At 38.4% G+C, this 16,569-nt stretch overlaps 1 protein-coding gene across 5 annotated transcripts in view; it reads right to left on the bottom strand.

Annotated features, from left to right (window-relative positions):
- The window catches only part of NAA25 (N-alpha-acetyltransferase 25, NatB auxiliary subunit), an 80,924-nt gene that overhangs the window by 55,872 nt on the left and 8,483 nt on the right, over positions 1-16,569 (bottom strand). For 3 of the 5 annotated variants that reach the window (XR_006209904.1, XM_042962177.1, XM_042962180.1), the window contains exons 2-7: positions 12,430-12,515; positions 11,110-11,248; positions 7,688-7,806; positions 2,978-3,052; positions 1,630-1,737; positions 1,259-1,337 (exon numbers count right to left, since the gene is read on the bottom strand). Coding sequence is in view for 4 of the 5 variants with exons in the window: in XM_042962177.1 (XP_042818111.1) it covers positions 1,259-1,337; positions 1,630-1,737; positions 2,978-3,052; positions 7,688-7,806; positions 11,110-11,248; positions 12,430-12,515 (606 nt within the window). In the remaining variant the exon portion in view is untranslated. Of the gene's footprint in view, positions 1-1,258; positions 1,338-1,629; positions 1,738-2,977; positions 3,053-7,687; positions 7,807-11,109; positions 11,249-12,429; positions 12,516-13,408; positions 13,473-16,569 lie in introns of those variants that run through there. The other 2 variants (XM_042962179.1, XM_042962178.1) reach the window with 2 other exon arrangements.

Genomic DNA, 16,569 nt, shown 5'->3' on the forward strand with positions numbered 1-16,569 from the left:
ATAGGACAGGCAGGTAAACAAAGAAAAAAAATTTGTACCCGGGGTACAAATCCTGACTACAGGTATTAACATTTAAAAATATTAAAGAGGGGCGCCTCGGTGGCCTGGTTAGTTAAGCATCTGACTCTCAATTTCGGCGCAGTTCATGAAATTGAGTCCTACGTCAGACTCTGGACTCTGGGCTCTGTGCTGACAGTGTGCAGCCTGCTTGGGATTCTCTCTCTCCCTCTCTCTCTGCCCCTTCCCCACTCATGCTCTCACTCCCAAAATAAATAAATATTAAAAAAAAAAAAAAAAGAAAAGAAAATAGTTTTTGAATAAAAACATTGTGCCAGCTGAGTAAGAGTGCTCTATTAGCTTAGGTACAGTATGTTCTGGTTTGTGACTTGAACAAACTGGGGCGAGTCGGGGGGAGGGGAAAGTACATCTTTAGAAAGATATACAGGGGGCACCTGGGTGGCTCAGTCACTTAAGCCTCCGACTTTGGCTCAGGTCATGACCTCACAGTTCGTGGGTTCGAGCCCCGCGTCGGGCTCTGTGCTGACAGCTCGGAGCCTGGAGCCTGCTTAGGATTCTGTGTCTCCCTCTCTCTCTCTGCCCCTCCCCCACTCATGCTCTGTCTCTGTCTCAAAAATAAATAAAAACATTTAAAAAACTTAAAATTTAAAATTTTAATTAAAATTTAAAATTTAATTAAAATTTTTAATGTTTTTATTTATTTTTGAGACAGAGAGAGAGAGAGTGAATGAGCATGAGTGGGGGAGGGGCAGAGAGAGAGAGGGAGACACAGAATCCGAAGCAGGCTCCAGGCTCCGAGCTGTCAGCACAGAGCCCGACGCGGGGCTCGAACCCACGAACTGTGAGGTCATGACCTGAGCCAAAGTCGGAGGCTTAAGTGACTGAGCCACCCAGGCACCCCAAACATTAAAAAAAAGTCTAAAAAATTTTTTTAATTAAAAAAAAAAAGAAGGACATACATAACAAATGACTGGCAAAGAACTTTGAGGGCAAAGGGTTAGAGGTCATACTCTTTCTGACATCTTCAATTTTCTTAATTCCTAAATTATTTCCAATTCAAAAATATTTTTAAAAAGTAAATGTACAACATACAGAAAAATCTATATGAACATAAAATGAGCACACGTGATTTTTTTTTTAATGTCTTGATATCTTTACTTTTCTGTATAAGGAGAAATTTTTCCACAATTAAGTATTTTGCATGTTTAAATAAGAAAAAAAAGAAAACTTTAAAAATTACCTCCTAATTTTCCTCTGATAACATCTAAGGCTTCCTGGTACTTTCCCAAACGTTCCAGGATCATATAATAAAGTTCAACCTTACAGAAAAAACAAACAAGAAATGCAGCCATTGAAACTTCTCAATATAATCATTTGCATGCTTTCAAAAGTTACCTAACAGAAAAGAACACTATCTTCAAATGAGATGACATTAGCAGTAACAATGTTCGGATACCTAAGCTAGGTGCTTCCAAAGCTTCCTTTTACACAAGAGGCAAGAGTGAGGCCCAGCTCTCTAACTGGAATAAGACAGCAGTTTACAATACTGTAGCATCACATGGTAGCAATATCAAATCATGGGAATACAAAAGGAGGGCTTCCACTACTCACTTCAGCTTCAGCTTCTATCTTGTCCTCTTTCACCATTTTTTCTACCATTCTCTCAGCGAGGGGCAGAAACATCGTTTTTGAGAGGTTTTCATCCTGTGCCGATATAGACTGTAGGAGAGAAAAATAAATGTTCTATTCTAATTTCTCCCCTGCTTGCACTATTTATATTATTACCAGGCAGACCATTACTGGGACCCCAGCACGTATTTATCACTCCACCATGTCCAATATCAGACCTAATTTGAACTTGCCACGAAGATACATTACAGAGTGGTTTGCCTTAGAAGAGATTTCTTTTAATAAAGATTTATTATCCTATATATTTTTGACATACCGAGTTTCCACAATATGGCCTAACTTTTAAATAGGTTATTCATACATTTTTCTAGAACTATATTAAGAAGCAGTAGGTATGCCTACACTGTTTATTACATGTAAGGGGTATCATCAGTTGTTTGAAGAGAAAAGCCTTTCAAGTGTCTTTTTTTTTTTTTTAAGATTTTATTTATGTAATCTCTACACCCAACAAGAATTGCATGCTCTACCAACTGAGCCGGCCAGGTGCCCCATCAGATGTCTTTTTGAAATGTTCCATACATGTTAAAGGGAAAACTCCAATTCCTTCTATTTTACACAGCTTAGTAGCTTGGATAATTAAGATGATCTTAGATTGACAATTAAAATCAATACATATTAACAATTTTAACATTGCCTGAGATTCTGCTCAAACCTCAGTACTCAAAGTAACTATTATGCTTATCTCACAGATAAACTAAGAGATTCCCCAACAGCTCTCTAAGACATATGCTGAAGCCAGTATATGAATGCAGACCTGTCTGAACCCAGAGCCTTTCTGTTCTGAACTGCTACATTTTAACTCCTTCCTCCCCATCTTCTCTTATACCCTATCTCCTTTTAGTCCTTACAGTAGCTCTGGGAGATGAGCATCTCCCTTCTGCAAAAGAGGAAACTGAGGCTCAAAAACCAGAATTGATAGAACGAGGCCATCCAGTTCAATAACTTGTACACTAACAAACAATACTGTTTTAAAGACAAACCTCAAGTCAAAATATCAAACATTTCGAGTCTCATATTTGATCAAATAACTCAGTAATAGATCTAAGATTCAGGGGAAATACAGTCTGTGCTCCACACAAATAAACCAATATACCAACTCATAAGGAATAAATGCCAAAACTCCCCAACTCAAAAAGTCAACTGACAATATGGAAAGTCCCTATTTGACACATGCTATAACACATTACCCAAGATGTTCAGAAGACAAATTAGGACAACTATATACAAAAATAAAAACAAATCTCAATTCCATTCTGAATACCATACTCACTTGCATAATTAAGCTCATCACAGACCAAAAGTAGTAAGGGTTTTTGGGGACAATCTTATATAGAGCCATGCCAGCCTGAAAGACAGAGAGCCATAAATACTTAATTTAGAAAACGTCACACAGAGGGCAATTAATGATCTAGATATGTGGCAAGAAGTTCCTAGGAGAATAGCAACACATCTACATATCCCAGTTACTATAAATGCCTAGTGACTTGATGAATATTCTCTAGTAGATAGCAATGTAAGTAATCACAAAGGTGAAATTTTCCAACATCAGAAATATTTCACCTTTTGAACCAGATTTCTTCAAATTAAAGCCCAGTATTTTTGGAAAATATTGGCAATCCAATATGGTTCCGGTAGACTACTGACAAACACAAAATTTGGCTTATGAATGTACACCAATAAACTTTACTAAAGGCACTGCACTAACCAGTTATAGTAAAACAAATTTAAAAATCCAGACAGTATATTTCAATTTTAAAATTAGAAAAGTTTTCTCTGACATTATTCAAAAAACAGTAATTCTTAGGTTAGGAAAATAATCAGGTTCTCCCAAGATACCATTAACTAGAACTCTTACCCAAGATACCATTAACTAGAACTGAACTCTTTCATTGTGAAATGTATAATATGAAATACTTAAAGCAGGGACATGGCAAGAAGGAATAAAATAGATCTACTCATGCATAACTGAGAATCCTCCCATAATTAGCCAATTAGTAATCAATGCCAAGAAATCAGTCAGCTAGTTATTACAGTTACTATTTTATGTTTTTTTAATGTTTTGCCTATCTTCAACCCACTTGAAAAAGTACACTGAGCCTCTATTAAGTGGAAGGAAATGTCTATTCCTGCCAATGATAGAAAGATTGAGACTTGGTCCCAAATCCATTTAGAAGCTAGAGACAGAGATAAGACAAATATTTAAATGACTAAAATATACACTTGGCAAAAAAAAATGTCCTATACAACAAAAACATCATATCTTTTATTTCCAAAAAAAAAAAAAGGCAAGTTGTTTATTCCTTTCTTTAAGGGAAAGTAGGGAAGGGAACTTTATCGATAAAGCCTTCTTCAAAGTAGCAGTCTTCCAAATGAACCTTGAAGGACAAACAGTATGTCTACAGGCAAAGATGGAGGTAAGGATACAAATATACAAATACAAACATTTAGGGTGAGTGGGTAAGTAAGTGAATCAATTCTAAGTAGGAGTAAAATGAATCTGAACAAAAATATTAAAGAAAAAAAAGACATATTGACAAGAAGAAATAGGACATTTGGCTAAAAATAAGGATTAAGAGGACTAGTAGGGAAATGGGGCTGAAAAGTAACTGAGATACCCTTATTGTGAAGCACTCAAAAATCAGGCTGTTACAGAGTAAAAGAGTAATAGGTACACATCTACACTCTTTTTTTTTTTTTTTTTTTTAATTTATTTTTGGGACAGAGAGAGACAGAGCATGAACGGGGGAGGGGCAGAGAGAGAGGGAGACACAGAATCGGAAACAGGCTCCAGGCTCCGAGCCATCAGCCCAGAGACCGACGCGGGGCTCGAACTCACGGACCGCGAGATCGTGACCTGGCTGAAGTCAGACGCTTAACCGACTGCGCCACCCAGGCGCCCCACATCTACACTTAACTGGACCATGAAGAAAGAAAATAGAAAGAGATGAGGTAACGAGGAACTACACCAGGATGAGGTACATCAAATAGAAAAGAGACCTCGAAGACACTGTGGAGGAAGAGTCAAGATGATGTAGAAACAATATGACATGCAGGTTTAGAAGAATCTAAGATAGCTTAAGGTTTCAGCTTCTAACACCAAACTCTGGAGGAATTGAATGAAAAGTGCTAGAAAATCTATTTTACCTGATCATTTGGGGAAGGAAAACATTTTTATAATGACATGCAGAAATAAAAAGTAGAATATAAAATATGAATTTTTAACACAAAACATAAGAAAAAAATTTCATGCCCATAACCTACTATCTTGCCAACACTTATATTCTGCTGATACAGGAAACTTTTGACGATAGACAAGTTTAAAAAACATGGCTATGAATTGGTGACTCAGAATATGGAAATGTGAAAGAAAAGAGAAAAAAGAGTAAAGACAAAAGAATAGGAATGTCATTTACAGAAAAAGAAAGTCCAATCACCATATGAACATCTATCAACTCTTCATTCAAGATGATTTTTTTTTTTAAGTTTATTTATTTTGAGAGAGTGAGCAAGAGAAGGGCAGAGAGAATCCCAAGAAGGCTCCATACTGCCAGCACAGAGCCCGATATGGGGCTCGAACTCACGAACCAAGAGATTGTGACCTGAGCTGAAATCCAGAGTCAGATGCTTAATCAACTGAACCACCCAGGCTCCCCCAAGATGATTTTAAATATTGCTTGCCAGGGATGTCATTTGGGTCAGTAAAAGTCCTTAAGTTTTCTGATTCCTTACCTTCCCTCCCTTCTACCTCCACCAGGTTAATCATTTGGTTTTTTTAACAAAAATTTATTGTGCAGATGCTATTCTAGGCACTGAGGATTCAGCAGTGAACAAAATAAAAACTCTCACCCTCATGAAACTTGACATTTAATTTGTAAACTACTTATTATCCCAGACTGACATACCATTTTCAATATAATCCTACATGTATACTAAGAAATTATAACTACCTTAAGCAGCAAAAAAGGTAAAATTAGACATTTCATTCTAAAACATTTAACACTAGAATTCTCCATTCTTCCAATATATTAGAATAATGTAAAAACAAGCTATAGCTACAATATATTAAAGATCCAAAACTGTTAAGCCACATCAAAGCAGTGGCTCCAAAGAGCAAGATGCAGAAGTATGTCTATCTTTGGCCACATGTAAAGTCAAACTATAAAAAACAAAATCCATTCAAGTGGCAGATTATTTACCTTAATATTGTTGTTGCATGAACTTATCATTTTGTTATTTTTTTGTATGTGTATATGTATTTCAAAAACATATTGTGGTATCATAAAATTAACATGTACTTTAAAAGGGGGGGGGGGGGGCGGTGCGCCTGAGTGGCTCAGTCAGTTGAGAGTCTGGCTCTTGGTTTCAGCTCAAGCCATGATCCCACGGTTCTTGAGTTCGAGCCCCACATCAGGCTCTGTGTGGATGGTGCAGAGCCTGCTTGGGAGTCCCTCTCTCCCTCTCTCTGCCCCTCCCCTGCTCACACTCTCTCTCAGAATAAATACTTAAAAAAAAAAAGAAAAAGAAAGAAATTAACAGAAAGAAAAGTATCCATAGGCCTGTATCCTGCCTGGTAACATTTTGGTTACATAACCTTACAGATATATCCTTTAAGGAACCATAAATGTGAAGGGAGTAGAGGGGAAGGCCATTTTACAACTTTTTACCCATTAACATATATTAGGAACATCTTTCTATGTCAACAAATAAAGACATACAGTACTATTTGAGAGGAGTGGGATGTTGCATTTTACCATTAATATTTAATATACTTTAAACATAATCCTAGAAATAAAAATATTAAAGACATATATATTATGTACACACACATATATACACATATATGTGTATATATATACATATGTGTACATGTGTGTATATATATATGTATGTCAGTTGCCAATTTTAAAATATATGCCCACTTTACATTAAAAGAAAAATTACAATCTCTGAATATTTTTCCTGAGAATAAACTCCATCAGTAAATAAAACTTCTTCAAAGAATTGTATCTGGGGAATAAAATTTTTCCAATTTAAAAACTTGCATATAAGCAAATACGAAGATTAATTTTATGGAGAAAGGATTTATTTTAATATAGGATCTTCCACCCTCCCTAACTCATCCACTGTTATAGTCTGATACTTCAAGTAAAGAGTAAGACAAAGACCCAGGTAAGAAAGCTTTGTTTTCAGAAGAAATTGTACCCACAAACAAAACATTTCTAAAATACTAGCTTGACATCGTAACTGTCTATGGGCTTAACAGTTTCATTCCTCTGGGATGCTGACTTTCCCCCCCCACTAGTCCAAATGTGTCCACATGAGGCTTCTTCATATGTCTACAAGGAACATTTAAAATGTACCAAGTGGCAAATAAGCTGCCTTTTGCAAAAAAGACAAGTATTCCAAACAGTGGGGATTTTTCCCAGGTGAATTTAAAAAATTTCAGCAGGCTACAAAGAAAATTAAATTTATAAATTAGATGTAAACTTTCTTTTTCTTTAAGATTTTATTTTTAAGTAATCTCTATAAGGAACATGGGGCTCAAAATCACAACCCAAAGATCACAACCCAAAGATCTACCGACTGAGCCAGCCAGATGCCCCTAAATGTAAACTTTAAAGTTTGCCTTTCTATAGTCTGTTCATTTTTTATTCCGGGATTTCTGCCCATTTTCTAAAAATATAACAGCAATTTCATGCAGTGGGACAATGTGAAGCCAACGTACCAGAATAAAAAATGCTATCAGGCCACAAAAGAACAATCAGATTTCCCCTAAGAAAATGCTTAAAGAACTTGAATAACAGTTCATCCTTAAAACATACAAAGGAAACACATGCCTGATCTCCACACACAAATACATAGATTCAGTATTACACACATATGCAAACACACACATGCAACCACACACTCCTACAACTAAATCACATTTAAAGAAATTTTAGTCTCTAATAGCAAATCCCACAACCCAGGATAAAGTTACCTGTTGCATTTTCTTGTATTCGCCCACTCTGGCATAAGCCATGAAGAGGTGAGAGTGATACTCCTCACTATTGGGAACTTTCTTCACAGCTGCCTCATAAAGTTTTGTAACTAACTCCGCTAGAATAAAGAGAAATAAGATAGTCTTTAATTATTGAAGTATATCTTAAATCTTAACAGCATTTAATTTCTCCCCCCTTTGGAGGATACGATGTCTCCTACCATTAAGGAAGAAGAAAGTACTTGTTTTGCCTCATCCGATCATTACTCTTGGTTAGGCATTATTCAATGAAGCACGGAATAGCTCAGGCCTCCCCTAACACACTTACAATATACAAGACCCTCCACAATCTCGCCTCTCTCTCCTTCCTAATTCTTTCCCCCAGCACTTTATGTTCTAGCCACACCAAACTATTTGTAGTTCCACTAGACTCCCTGTGCTATATCATACCTCCATGCCTTTACTCTGCTCCCTGTGCCTGGATTCACCTTTCCTTTCTTTTCTACTCAATGAACATCATCCAAAACCCAACTCAAATGTAATCCTCTCTACAAGGAATTGTGCAAGTTCAAATGTAATCCTTCCCTGAGCACCATCTGTGCTCCTCTACTCAGTTTGATTACTGCTCCCCTCTGCCATCTTTAAATCTTTGTAGTAAGTCTCTTATAACATTTATTAACATATAATGTAGTATACAGTCTATTGACCAATTTCCCTTTAACTGAGCTCTATGCCCAACATGGGGCTTGAACTCATGACCCTGAGATCAAGAGCCATATGCTGTACCAACTGAGCCAGCCAGGCACCCATGAATTTCCCCTTATAGACTGTGAGTAACACAAGGGCAGAGAGAGCATCTTTAATCTTTGCTTCTGATATAATACTTCTCATAGAAAAACATTCAACCAGGGACGCCTGGGTGGCTCAGTCGGTTGAGCGTCCGACTTTGGCTCAGGTCATGATCTCGCAGTCTGTGAGTTCAAGCCCTGCGTCAGGCTCTGTGCTAACAGCTCAGAGCCTGGAGCCTACTTCAGATTTTGTGTCTCCCTCTCTCTCTGCCCCTCCCCCGCTCATGCTCTCTCTCTCTCTCTCTCTCTCTCTCTCAAATAAACATTAAAAAAAATTCAACCATATTTGTGAGATAAATGATTTTTTAAAAAACACTGGGAGAGAATCCATATCTCTAAATCAACATAATCCCTATAATCAAATACAATACCTCAACTCTTAAGTTTTATCTTTTATAAAAATGAAAAACAAAACTAAAACGTAACATTTCCTGCCCACTAGGTTGGCAAAAATTTTATTTTTTCCAGCTTTACTGAGGAATAACTGATGAATAAAAACTATATTTTAAGGTCTACAACATGATGATTTGATGGCAAAACTTTTAATTTTTTTTTTAACGTTTACTTTTGAGAGAGAGAGAGAGAGAGACAGAGACAGCATTAACAAGGCAATGGGGGCAGAGAGGGAGAAAGCAGACACAGAATCCAAAGCAGACTCCAGGCTCTAAGCTGTCAGCACGCAGTGAGATGCGGGGCTTGAATTCGTGAACTTTGAGATCATGATCTGAGCCAAAGTCGGACGGTCAACCAACTGAGCCGCCCAGGTGCCCCTCATGGCAAAACTTTTAAAGTCTAAGAATAGCAAGTGTTAACAAGGATGTGAAACAACTTGGAACTCTTATACACCGGTATTAGGAGAGTAAATTTGGAAAACAAGGTGACGTTATTTTTCTTCACCTTTAAACTGAACATACACACACCCTAGGACTTAGTATCTCTACTTCTAGACTGCAGTCCCCGAGAAAAATGTTTTGTGATAGTAAAAATGAATGAACTAAAAGTATGTATATATTAGATGAAACATGCAACTCACGGAACATATACAGTATGAATACATTTATATTAAGTTCTAATTAATATGGTATTACTACATTAACAATTATATCAATATAATAACTTCTATTAATAAATAACTTATTAACTAAGTTATAATAATAAATAATAATAACGTAAGAAATTGACAAAGTATTACTTAGACAAATGTGATAAAGATGTTTTTAAAAGCAAGACAATAAAATATATTCAGGAAAGCCAATACATCTTGGAAGGTAAAAAAGAAGTAAGACTGATGAAGAACACACAGGAAGCATCTTAGTATTAAGTTGGTTGGTAGGTCCATGAATGTTCATTATTCCACATCAAAAATACGTACTTCTATAATATGTATTATGGAAGATATGTATTATTACATAGTAAAAGATTTGAGAAATCAACAATGAGAAACTTTACAGGTGAAATGGTGGACTATCTACAATAGGCTTACAAATAATCTGGGAGGGGGATGGGATATAGATAAAATTGGCCATATGACAATGACTGCTAAATGTGGGTAAGGAGTACAATGGGACTTATTATGCTATTCTGGTTTTATTTATGTTTGAAATTTTCCATATCAAATAGTAAAAAAGGGTAACTCTTCCATTTAATAAGTCAAAATGCCACAAACTGACCTCAAGTCCTCATTCCAATTCAAGGATCCTAATACATGCAAAATATCCTTTCTGCCAGGGCATCTGGGTGGGCCAGTTGGTTGAGCATCAGACTTCAGCTCAGGTCATGATCTCACGGTTCAGGAGTTCAAGCCCACATCAGGCTTGCTGCTGTCAGCTTGGAGCCCACTTTGGATCCTCTGCCCCACTCCCCCCTTGCTCTCTCTCAAAAATAAATAAATGTTTAAAAAAATAAAATTAAATATCCTTTTTGCCTACAGTCTTTGTAAATCATGGTTAATGCATTATTTTACCTATTGCCATCCACTCAACTCATGAGTGATCAGTAAAACAGAAAAATAAAGAACTCAATCAGAAATAACCAAAAACTCAGGGTGCCTCATGGCTCAGTCGGTTAACCATCTAACTTCAGCTCAAGTCATGATCTCACAGCTCTTGGATTTGAACCCCGAGTCAGGATCTATGCTGACAGCTCAGAGCCTACAGACTGCTTTAGATTCTGTGTCTCCCTCCCTCTGCCTCTCCCCAGCTCTCGCATGTGCATTTTCTCTCTCTCTCTCTCTCTCTCTCTCTCTCTCTCTCTCTCTCTCGGTCTCAAAAATAAATAAACATTAAAAAAAATTTAAGAAGTAACCAAAACCTTAAGCTCAGGTTTAAAAACAATGAAAAAGAAGGGGCACTCGGGTGGCTCAGTCAGCTGAGCATCCAACTTCGGCTCAGGTTGTGATCTCACAGTTCGTGAGTTTAAGCCCCACATTGGGCTCGCTGCTGTCAACACAGAGCCTACTTTGGGTCCTCTGTCCCCTTCTTTCTCTGCCCCTCCCCAGCTTGCTCTCTCTCTCAAAATAAATAAGACATTAAAAAAATAACGAAAGTAATAAAACAATGAAAACGAGAAACATACGTCGATGCATCTCCCGGTAGAGAATAGTCAGTGCCTGCAGCGAGTTGTCATCTGTGGGTTCAAGGGCCGCCACCTCCTGTGCCAAGGTGAAGGCTTCCTCTTGCTTTCCAGTTCTCTGTAAACCAATTGCCTTTAAAACCTGATACAAAAGAAAGACAAATTCATTTTAAAAGGACGGAAAAGAAAATATGAACAAAACAAGGTGAATTCAAAAACACAACATAAGTTGTAAGGCATGCCTAGGTCTAATCAAGTAAACCATATTTTACCAAAAATATCAACAAATCAAGATTCTTTCCTAGTTTCATATTAAGATGTAACGACACTGTTTAAAAAAAAGTCTGTCAAAATAATATAATTAAGTTAGCTATATCCAAAGAAATAAACAGCTAGCTTATAATTAAATACTATTTATGGCATTTAAGTAATCAGAAAAACAAATGTCTTCAAGGGGAGCCCAGCTGGCTTAGTCAGTAGAGCATATGACTCTTGACCTCAGGGCTGTGAGTTCAAGCCCCATGTTAGGTATAGACATTACTTAAAAATTAAATCTCGGGGCGCCTGGGTGGCTCAGTCGGTTAAGCGTCCGACTTCGGCTCAGGTCACGATCTCACAGTCTGTGAGTTCGAGCCCCGCGTTGGGCTCTGTGCTGACGGCTCAGAGCCTGGAGCCTGCTTCTGATTCTGTGTCTCCCTCTCTCTCTGCCCCTCCCCCATTCATGCTCTGTCTCAAAAATAAATAAAAATGTTAAAAAAAAAAATTAAAAAAAAAAATTAAATCTTTAGGGGCGGCGGGTGGCTCAGTCGGCTGAGCATCCAACTTCCACTCAGGTCATGATTTCACAGTTCATGAGTTCAAGTCCCACGTCAGGTTCACTGCTGTCAGCTCAGAGCCTACTTGCTGGCTTGCTTCTGATCCTCTGTCCCCCTTTCTCTCTGCCCTTCCCCCATTCATCCTCCCTCCCTCCCTCTGTCTCCCTCAAAACTGAGGAAACATTTTTTAAAAAATTAATTAATTAACATCAGCTCAGGTCACGATCTCACCATTCATGGGGTCAAGCCCCACATCGGGCTTCACACTGACAGCACAGAGCCTGCTTTAGATTCTGTCTCCCTCTCTCTCTGCCCCTCCCCTGCTCACGGCCTCTCAAAAACAAACAAAAAATAATAATAAAATAAAATCTTTAAAAAAAAAAAAAAATACCCTGGGGGGTGGGGACAAACCCTGAACAGAGTCACTAAAGGGATTAAACATCTTTTTCTTTTTAAGGTTACAATATATAATCCACCAAATATGTAAGTCAAGGGCAAATGAATTTACCTTAGCACAATGAAGATCCTTATGTTTCTTCAACAATTTATCTGCTTGCTGAATTGCCATTTTATTATTACCATTATCAAGATAATCTACGAAAACAAATTACGATAGTTATTATATTCCTTCAAAAGATAGGAAAAATGCATAGGCTGTCATCAGATGTTTCATAAAGTATCTTAATTCAGTATCAAAAACATCATGGTGTTAATTTTAACTCTAAATGGTTACGATGATCCAGAATACAATCTTATATTCCTATAGTCATCTCTCAGACCTGTTATAAAAATTGAGTTAAGTAAAAATAGGAATCAATTATTATCCAAAAGTCTAACAAAAGCAAAGATTAATTTCAAGATTAAGATCTAAAAGAAAATGAGAGGTGCCTGAGTGGCTCAATTGGTTTAGCATGTGACTTCGGCTCAGGTCATTATCTCACGTCTCAGGAGTTCAAGCCCCATGTCTGGCTCTGTGCTGACAGCTCAGAGCCTGGAGCCTGCTTCAGATCTGTGTGTGTGTGTGTGTGTGTGTGTGTGTGTGTGTGTGTCTGTCCGTCTGTCTCTCTCTCAAAAATAAATAAACACTTAAAAACATATAAAAAATAAAACAAAATGAAAAGAAAAGAAGTGTCATAAATGGGAAATGGAGGTAGCTGTCAATTCTAAATACAGAAAGATGACTTAAACACAAGCCAGTTCACAACCTACTACTACTACTACTACTACACCAAGTCCCTCTTTGCTCATCAAGGTCCCAAATCAGGGTAGGAGCAGATGAGACACAGATAACTCAAAATAAGTTATGGATCAAATGCTGGTGAGTACATGCAGCATCAGTGCCTCTCACCCAGTACTACTGGGAATGTAAATGGTACACACACCTTGAAAACAGTTTGCCAGGTTCTTCACACACTAAACACACTACTCTGCCTTGAGATCCAGCAATCGTGCTCCTTGGTCTCTACCCAAGTAAGCTGAAAACTTACCTCCACACAAAAGCCTGCCCACAAATGTTTATGGCAGCTTTATTCATAACTACCAAGCCTCGGAAGCAGCCAAGATGTCCTTCAATGGGCCAATGGATAATCAAAATGTGGTACATCCATACAATGGAATATTATCCAGCAATACAAAGAAATGAGCTATCAAGGCACAAAAAAACAAGAAGGATCTTCAAAATGCATATTGCTAAGTGAAAGAAGCCAATCTGAGGGGCGCCTGGGTGGCTTCGTCAGTTAAGCGTCTGACTTCAGCTCAGGTCATGGTCTCACAGTCTGTGAGTTCGAGCCCCGCATCGGGCTCTGTGCTGACAGCTCACAGCCTGGAGCCTGCTTCAGATTCTGTGTCTCCCTCTCTCTCTCAAAAATAAATAAAACTTGAAAAAAAAAAAAAAAGCCAATCTGACAAGGCTACATACTATATGATTCCAACTATAAGGCATTCTAAAGAAGGCAAAAATTATAGAGACAGTGAAACAATCAATGGTTGCCAGAGGCTGGGGGAGAGATGAATGGGTGGAGCACAGGGGATTTTTAAGGCAGGGAAACCATTCTATATGATACCGTAACGATGGATATAGGTCAACATACTTTTGTCAAAACCCACAGAAGGTATGACACAAAGAATGAACCCTAATGTAAATTAGAAAACCATAAACATTAGTTAAAAATAAACTATCCAATATATTGGGGCACCTGGATAGTTCAGTCAGTTAAGCGTCTGACACTTCATCTCAGCTCAGGTCATGATCTCACAGTTCCTAAGTTTGAGCCCTGCATTGGGCTCTGCACTGACAGGGCAGAGCCTGCTTGCAATTCTGTCTCTCTGTCTCTCTGCTCCTCCCTGCTTGCACTGTTTCTCTCTCAGAATAAATAAACTTTAAAAAAGAATAATAAACTATCATATTGGCTCAGCAACTGAAACAAAGTACCACACTGAATCAAGATATTAACAACAGGGGAAACTGGGGGTAGAGGTGGGAGTGTAGGAATATACAGGCACTATACTTTTTCACTCATTTTTCTATAACCCTAAAACTGCTCTAACAAATATAGCATATTGATAAAATGTGTGCGTGTGTGTGTGTGTATATGTATATAAAAGGAAAGTGAGAAGTGTTACAAGTGGGAAACAGGGTGGTAGCTGTCAATTCTAAATATAGAAAGATGACTGAACACAGGCCAGTTCGCAATCTACTACCTCTAATAGTACCTCTCTGTCCATCAAGGTCCCAAATCAGCATAGGGACAAAGAAAGCATAAACAACTCAAAATAATCTATGGCCCTGGTGGCCCAGAGTTTCCCAAATAACAGAAATAGACTATCATTTTACCTAATAAATTCAATTTTTCTCCAATGAATACTTTACTAAAACTGAAAACAATCACATGAACACGAGTTTCCTCTCTTCAGACCTTCTTCCATCCATGTAACACTGATGAGCACCAAGAATGCTTAGGTGAAAAAATTAAGAAGCTTTATACTCTGGGAGCACATGGGTGGCTCAGTTGGTTGGGCGTCCAACTCTTGGTTTCGGCTCAGGTCATGATCTCACAGTTCGTGAGTTCGAACCCCACAATGGGCTCCACGCTGATAGCTGCTTGGGATTCTCTCTCTCCTCCTCTCTGCCCCTCCCCTGATCGTGTGCTCTCTCCCTTTCAAAATAAATAAATACACTTAAAAAAAGAAGAAGCAGCTTTACTCTGCAGGGAAGCTAGAAAGGAAGATCAAAAACTTTCAGGCCTCTGATCAAACACTCAGGTGGACAGACTAAAGAACTAACTGACTAACTAAATAAATGCATACAATCTTGGCCTGAATACCCAAATATCTAACACCAGTTTTCTTAAATAGCTCAGCCAATATGCCACCATTTGTCCTCACAGAATACCTGACGAGACATTTCAGCTCAATAAAGGACACTTTCTCTTCCTAAAAACTTGATGCTGATCTCTTTCTGAGTCAGTTCCAAATCACTTCTGACTCATTCCTGCAAGACTCTAGGTTCATAGGGCATACCCTGAAGCCTTCTCCAACAGTAATTAAATGCCCTTGATGAGGGGCACCTGGGTGCTCAGTAGGTTGAGCATCCAACTTCAGCTCAGGTCAGGATCTAGAGGTTTTCGAGCCCCGTATCAGGCTCGCTGCTGTCAGCCTGTCAGGGCAGAGCCCACTTCGGATCTTCTGTCCCCCTCTCTCTGCCCCTCCCCTGCTTGCACTCTCCAAAAAATAAATAAATATTAAAAAATAAAAAATCCTTGATGAGACCCCAGGTCTGAGGATCGGCCCATAAATGGATGAGACCAGAAGTCGGGACTAGAAGGGTATTCAACTTTTCCCTCAGTCCCTACCTGCCCATGCCCGCTTCTCTGGAAATGATTTCCACTACCTCTGCTGCAGGGGGATGATTAGATGACCATATCTAGAGCTCATAACTACACCAAATGAGGTGGATATTTAACCAAAGGGTAAATCAGGTTTCTCCCTGGTAATCTATAACCACACCACTGAGTCACAAAGCCAGAGTCAGAAAGCTATAGAGAAACCTCATTTGGAAGGCAATAAATATTCTGACATTACCAGTCACAATTTCCATTTTGAAGGAGCCTTAGGGGATGCAAAGTGGTTGATGGAGAGTGAAGAAAAGGAGTTATCTCTTGCCTCTTCATTTACATAACTTTTATAAAAGAATTTAAAATGTCACTTTATCAAAAGATTGGGAGCAGGGCAGTGCTGATTAACTTAAGCTTGCGGGGAGAGGTCACATCTTGGTGTGGGCCAAGCCAACATGTTGGGCCCTGGGTAAACTGATGAGTAAGGAGGAAAAAACTAGTCTGAAGAACCAAGCTGAAAATAAACACACACAGATAAAAACAAAGATGAAAATCTGGAAAAAAAGCCTTAGATCCTGACAGCTCTCCAGTTTCCATCAGCCCCTGAACACTACATTCCTACACTAAGATCCCACCGGGACTTATAGCAACCTCTTCCTTGAGCTTGTGTCAATGAGTTTCTTCTGCTCCTTGCACCCAAAACAGTTTTAACTAAGACACTCCTCTACATTCAGCCAGTCTGCTGTCAGACTCCCCCTTCCTGGATGGTGAGGTGGGAAAAGTCTACTTTCATTCTACATTACTAACTCTGGAAT

Source organism: Panthera tigris, chromosome D3, assembly GCF_018350195.1.
Source record: "Panthera tigris isolate Pti1 chromosome D3, P.tigris_Pti1_mat1.1, whole genome shotgun sequence".
NCBI lineage: Eukaryota > Metazoa > Chordata > Mammalia > Carnivora > Felidae > Panthera > Panthera tigris.